Genomic DNA, 7,500 nt, shown 5'->3' with positions numbered 1-7,500 from the left:
CTTCGATGGTGGTGTTGACAGACAATCCTCCAACAAAGATCTTCTTTGTTCTTGTTACCAGCTGAAAACACCAGAAAAAGTATGAGACGATGAAATAATCAAATGCATCTACAGGATTTCCAACAAGAAAACTAGGGAGCCATTTAAATACATATTTTCATAACAGCTCAAATTTATAGGTAAAGTAAACAAGAGTCAAAAAAAAGAGTTTGTGTTCATTATATACATAGGAGTTATGTATGACTCTGTTCCAAAACTCATTACTGTCAATGCAGCTGCCTTCTAAGGGAACATATTAACTAAAAATGGAATGATTTGGAATGCTGCACTTAGGAAGAAAATCTGTCAGATTAACTATTTATTTACTATTTATTTTATGTGACTCACAGAGGAAACTTGATTTTAAGCTATCAATGCAAGGCACGAATGTGCATAACAAAAATATATATATATATGTAGTGTGTCTTTATTTTTTTATAGAAATGTAGTGTGTAGACAGGAAAATAAATCACTTTTACATTTAATTTTTTTTTTTAAAAATTAAAATTTTGTGATGATTGCAATGCATTAGAGGTTTATCTAATCATTCAATCTTATCCTATACTAAAGATAATAATACCTTTATTTAACAAGGACACATTAAACTGACTAAACACATAAACACATAATGTTTAAATTATTAGGGATGCTCATATGGACCATTTAAAAATAAACCAACATTTTTAAGTTGCAGCATAGGGAATGGTGAAATATAAAAAAATGCTATACATATTTTAACTCTTGGGCACGTGTCGACACATGCAATGTGCCTACAGACAGAGCAAGCACCTGCTTCACCGTCACTCAGTGAACTGATGCAGCATACACAACACAATGACAAGTGGCAATACTGGATAAATGGCTATCAGAGAGTGAATCTGTGAGGAAATGTATTCAAATCCTGAATGGATTAAAGCCTAGAAAGTGCACTCATCTTACTGTAGTTCATCGCGATCTCACAAAGTTAACTTTAAGTAATCAAAGAGTATTCAAAAAAAAAAATCAGTGCCGTGTAATAATATTTCCCAATATTACCATTTTAATGTATTTTTGATCAAATAAATGCAGCCTGGGTGAGCATGAAAAACCTTTTTTCAAAATCATTTTAAAAAATCTTAGCGACCATAGTATGCAATAATAATCCAAAAGAATTACTATAGACATTTTAGAGGAAATGTTTGTAACCAGTTGTTTTAAAGATATTTTACTTATCGTTCTAAAAGTTTTGTTTAGTTTAAGAAAAAAATGATAGGATGCCCACTTTTCATGCCACTTCTCTTTATTATGCTGCCTGCAGTTTGTCCGAGCTGTCACATCGAGAAAACACTTATGATGCTTTAAAACACTCACTAGGTTTCAGAACAGAACCTGCGTGTCTGTAATGAGAAGTGACGTGTGTGACGTTAACCTGAACGGAGACTTAGCACTCACCTTCGGCTGAGCTCTGCGTGGGAAGGCCACCTTAGGGTCAATCTGAGAGAGAGAGAGATTTGTTTAGCATGTGAATAAAGCTTCTTTGAATCTCGAGAGGGAAGGAGAGGCATGACAGCAGAAATGTCTGAATCTGAGAGACAAGATAGTATTTCTTAAATATTCTCAAAATCCACTCACAAGCTGTTTCCCAAATGTTTACTGATGTTAACACTTCTAAGATGTATAATGTAATCATTATATAAACACATAAGCCGTTATTCAGGACATTAAACTGTAGAAGATACTGAAATTATTGATCAAGCAGATTTGTTTAATCTCAGACACTGTTTACTTTAAGTCATCCACACAAGGAATATTGAAGACACTATATTTGATTTATAACCTATTTAATTCCTTTACTGCCATAAAACATATTTTAATAAGCAACTAATATTTCTAATTAATGTTGTACTTAAACAACATTCACAAAAAGTCTTGCACACAGAACCTGGCGATGACAATGAAAGCTACAACAGACAAATCCTCTGAAATATTGCAAGAGGATTTACATCGAATCCATACCATCTGAATCATCTGACCATTGCAAAAAAGAACAAAGAAAAACATAATTACAGTTTATGTAAAAAGAAAAGTATAAATTTTGTCAAATAAATGCATTAAAAATATTATTTTCAAATAGGGTTTCTGCAGGTTTTATAAAGGTATAGTTAAGACTTGTTGGGACCAAGTAAAGAAAATGTATTTCTAAATTGCAGGGATCACAATACATCAATATGTTCTCAAAAAGGGTGTATTAGCAACACTTCAGAGTTTACAAAATACAGTCTCCATTACTTTTTAATTCAACTGACAAAAAATGTATATGAACTTCATATGTTCAGTTTGCATGTAAAGTAAATGTTTATTGATTTAATGATGTTTAGAATAATTGTTTCAGTACAGATGCTTTATTGAGATATATTTTTTTAAATTACTTAATCTGCCATGTTATTGTACAACAAAAATGTAATCGTTTGATGTCTGTTACTCAAAACTATGTTTGTTGAGATAAAACAATATATATATATATATATTTGCAATTATTACACACTGGAGCAAGTTAAACTAAAAGGCTTATACTGAAAAAAAAAACGTATAGACGGTTTCATCGGGCGCACGCGCCTGGACCTAAGTTAACTTCCGGTCTGTGTTGTGTATATCGGTCTGGCTGCAGTGCCTTCTACAAACGCAGTTAAAGGCAAGGTGATGAGTAGACTGAAGTTGGGCTCAGGTGGTTGTGCTGTGGGATGTGTTTCCCATACATTTATTTATTTTTGGAGACTCGCCACAATTTTAAAACTGATATTTTTTCACAAAGGCTTCATTGAGTAACGTTAAGTACTGCACGTTTAATAATAATAAATTCTTACATTTATATGTTTAAATATCAAAACGAGGCACAGGTGTTTTTATATCGCTGTATTTCTGAAAGAAGACTTGCATGTTATATGCCTGATAAAGCAGCGTGTGAGCGTACCAGCTCTGCTTCGTTTACAGCTGTTACTGGGGAAACCTCTATTTCTCGCGCTTTATGTCTATGCTTTAAAACATCTCCCGTTGGCAAATAATGAATTTGCATTTTCATTAAGTCGGCCTGATCCACGCAGCAAACATTTGTTTGTTATCAAAAAATATCTACTCTAGAGGGACTTTGCTGTTGTTATTGATTCTATTTGAAAGTCTACTGGAAGTAAAGTTAGGTCCACAAAAGCGCTCATTCGCAGTAACGTTTGTTTATGTTGTTGCCGTTGAAACCGTCTATAGTAGACATATCATTTAAATTAAATAAAAACTTAAAATTAAAAATAAAATGAAAATTACAGAACCACTATATTGACTTGTGAACCATACTTGATCATAATTCTGGAAATCTGTAGGGTGTACATTATTCACTTAATTCCTAATATAATTATTATGAAACAATCAATAAAAAATCAGCAACATCATGAATTTGATCTAATCCCACTAGACCAGATTATCTCCATCCTAATTCTATAACCATCTCTAGCAACCCCATGCCATGCTGTTATGCACTGCCATTGATCTAAATGTCCTTCTACACCAGCTAGATTCATGTGTACTGCTAGCATACAGTAGCCATCTATTAGTGCGCTCCAGCAATGCTCTACTATGTTTATCTTACCAGTGTCTACAGTTTTAGTACTATGATTTCAGCTCTACACTCATAGTCACCTTTTGATTCCAAACCTCGTCCCAACCTGTGCACCAAAACCAAACAGACACAATAAAAATCATTTAAAGTTTCAGTCTCACAATGAAACATAATGTCACTCATGCACCACCTTCATGTAACTGAATTTATCAGGATTCTTTAAAGCATTGGTTATCTTTTTAAGTGTGTTAAAAAAAGCATCCCATGATCCTTCAGAAATCATTCTAATATGCTGATTTGCTGCACACGAAACATTTCTGATTAAAAATGCTGACAACAGTCTATGCTGCATAGTATTTTTGTGGAAAGCATAATGCATTTTTACAGGATTCTTTGATGAATACAAAAAGCAGAGGTTAAAAGAAGCATTAATTTGAAATAGAAATATTTTGTTACACTATAAATGTCTTCACAATCACTTTTGGGTTCATGCTAATGCACCCTTGCTGAATAAAAGTATTAGTTTTGATCGGTAGTGTATGTAAGCCAATTGTGCCAGATAACAACAGAACTACTGTACAACTAGATTTCAACTATTTCTGAAGAAAACGGTGACGATTGCCCGAGAATAACCCTCTGTGATGCAAGGATGTAGTGGATGGTTGCTATGGCATTGCTATGCAGTTCCTAAGTGTGTTATTTAAATGCAATATATAACAGTTTATCAGTGAGAGTAATAGCACACCTTTTCTCAAAAGGCTGTATAATTTGATTTATCATTCAAAACTGTGTAACCGAAGTATGTAAGATTTAATTCCAATGGCATGAGGTTTACACATATCTGACCAAACTGTTGTTTTAGATATTTTAACATTCTGCTTCCTTCAAAACATCACAACATCCATGAATAACCAAAACTTTGCGGAATCCAAAATGAGGTCAGATATGACACTGCTACAGTTTTTGCTATCAGACCGAAAGAACAAACTGATAGAAACACAAGTGCGTGTGTGTTGTCGAAGGCTACTCCTTTTACAGGTTACTGGAACAGATCTGTTTCCAAACATCCAGCAAAACAATTCTCTTTTCAGGCCCGAGGGCAGGCAAAGCCTATCCCAACATCCAATCTCTGCTCGGAGCCGAGAGGGAGGAGATACAGAGAAAATAGATTCAAAGAGAGAGAGAGAGAGAGAGAGAGAGAGAGAGAGGCAGGAAGGGGTGAGAGCAAATTAATCAGCACCAAACACAAAGACAAAAAAAGTGAATGAAAACCACAAAGGAGAAGAAAGAGAGAGAGAGAGGGAGCAATTTTGCTAAAACAAAACCTGCTAGTGAAAAGCTGAGGGTGTTGACTCTGTGTGTGTGTGTGTGTGTGTGTGTGTGTCAGGAAGCCCCCTCTGCTTCCATTAATTATGAGGACAAAGATGAACCTCAAACAGATGGGACAGATAGAGGTCCACCCCTCCTGAGCACACACACACTGCTTTTTACTCCAGTCATCAACAACCCAAACCAAATCAAATAACTATAATTCAAATTCACTCTTTACATCTGCTTCATACACAAGAGCTCATGTAAACTTATTTATGTTAAGTTGAGCATCACTATTACATTACATATAGTTAATGATTTGAACACACCTCTGACAAGTATTAAACTTTGGCAAGTGCACCAGCCTGCATTATCTGTGCTGCATGAACGATGGGCTTTTAGTTTCCTAAACCATTTACTGGACTTATAATAATAATAAATAAATTAAAAAAAGTTCTAAATACCATACTAATAGATAAAAAATAAATGAAAAAAACTGGCACTTTTAACCTTAATATTAGACCATATACAGTGGGGATGCATAAGTATGACTAGGCTAAAATTAAGAGCAAGCAATATCATGTCACAACACAATGTTATGAAAGCAAGCAGGAGGCACGAGGAAACGTAAACAGTCTTTAATCCAAGGAACACAGGGGAAATCCACACAATGGGTGCTGCAGCAAACACACGTACACAACGAGTAGACCCGACGAACACAGAAAAAGCATGCCCTTCAATAAAAGGGATGATTGAGAAACACTGGCGACAATGAAAAATAAATCAAACTAAATGGGGACAGTAACATGAATAAATAGGGAGGGAGGAGCCAGGGAGGAAACAGGAAGGACTTGGGGCAGGAGGAGCCAAGCTGGACCTAGGCCACAGCCAAAACGGTGGCCCACAGTGGAGCTGACCGAGGAAAGAGCCATGGAGGAGGAATGGCCTCCGGCTCCAGGGGGCCGACCCACGGCGGCAGAGCAGGTGGCAGGGGAGCACAAGGCAGAGAGCCAACAAGCCATGGGGATACCGAGGATCCAGGGGTCAGGGTGGAGCCGAGAAGTCTGGTGACTGAGGCGGGGATCTGGAGAACCATGGAGTGACGGAGGACTAAGGTGGAGCTGGCGGGAGGGAGGAGCCCAATGGATCCAGTGGGACAGAGCGATGGGGTGCAGTCGGAGGAGCAGAGTCCTGAAGTGATGGCAGGTCAACACATCAAGGTGGAGACAGAGGGACTAAGGAGATTGGTGGAGCTGGTGGACTGACAAGGTGGAGGCAAGGGAGCTAGGAACCAACGGGAGCCACTGGATGAATAGGCCAAGGCGGAGTCTGGGCCTTGGAGGCTGGAGGTGAAGGAGAAGAATGCGTCAGCCATGGCGATGATGGAGGATGGCAAACCCACAGAGCTCACACCATATAGATGGTGCCTGAGGGTGAGCAGGGGGGCTGCCAGATGACAGCACTGGAGAAGGCAGGGTGTTTATTTTTCAGCCTATGGGCAGGGGCGCTGGAATGGGGATAAAACCAGTACTGATTACCAGGGCCCCAAAGGAAGAGAGGGCCCTTGAAAAGTCTGGAATATATATTTTCAAGGGGACTGCCTATGCATAGGGCCCGGGATCTTGTGCAGCGCCCCTGCCTATGGGGCTCAGGGCTGTCCTCCAGGATCAAAGCCCACTCTTGCCTGGACTTGGGGACAGGAGACGAAGTAGGGCTGGACTGGACCAGCGGGGACGAAAGAGAGGAGAGTGGGCCTGTTGATCTCCAGATCTGTTTCCTAGTCAATAAGATCCCCCTCTAAATCCAGCGGTCCCAGATGCACAATAAGCTCACCCTCAGTCACGGTGCAGTGAACGGAGCTTAACTCCACGCTCTCACCATCCATGGCTTGCTCCCTCGCGGTGGACACTTTCGCCGGCTTTCGTCGGTTAACACTTAGAAGTAGCTGTGTTGGTCAGGTCTTCTGTAACAATATACTGTTATGGAAGCACGCAGGAGGCATGAGGAAACGTAAACAGTCTGTAATCCAAGGAACACAGGGGAAATCCACACAATGGGTGCTGGAACAAACACACGTACACAACGAGTAGACCCGACAAACACAGAACCCAAAAGCATGGAGTTAAATACAAGGAAAAACTGGTGACATCAATGGAACATAATCAAACTAAACGAGTACAGGAACAAGACCAAATAAGGGCAAACAGGAACAGAAACAGGACAAACCACAACAAAACAGGTCCATGATCCTGACATACCAAGGTTTAATAACATTTTTAATGAATTTGAATATATAATTCATCAAATCAAATCAAATTATTTATATATATAATATTAAATATATATATAAGCAATATATATGAGACTAAAAAGGAAAATTCTTAAGATGCTTAAGTAGAAATCATGATAGGAATCATACTCCTCCTTGAGCTGGGACATAATTAAACTAATTTATACAAAACTTACACATAAGCAGTCATTATCAGTACAGGCAAATCTTTATCAGTGCTCCACTGTGTTAAAACTAAAGGTGCTTGACTGTGCTGGCGGAGGCAGAACTGCTG

At 38.3% G+C, this 7,500-nt stretch overlaps 1 protein-coding gene across 1 annotated transcript in view; it reads right to left on the bottom strand.

Moving 5' to 3' along the window:
* The window catches only part of LOC113073203 (RNA-binding protein Musashi homolog 1-like), a 37,385-nt gene that overhangs the window by 22,954 nt on the left and 6,931 nt on the right, over positions 1-7,500 (bottom strand). The window contains 2 exon segments of the mRNA XM_026246087.1: positions 1-61; positions 1,471-1,512. The exon segment at positions 1-61 is cut by the window's left edge and continues 32 nt beyond it. Of these exon segments, the coding sequence (XP_026101872.1) occupies positions 1-61; positions 1,471-1,512 (103 nt within the window).

This window comes from Carassius auratus, chromosome 5, assembly GCF_003368295.1.
Source record: "Carassius auratus strain Wakin chromosome 5, ASM336829v1, whole genome shotgun sequence".
Lineage (NCBI taxonomy): Eukaryota > Metazoa > Chordata > Actinopteri > Cypriniformes > Cyprinidae > Carassius > Carassius auratus.
The sequence above is the reverse complement of the archived record's forward strand: the minus strand, read 5'-3'. Positions and strand labels throughout refer to the sequence as shown.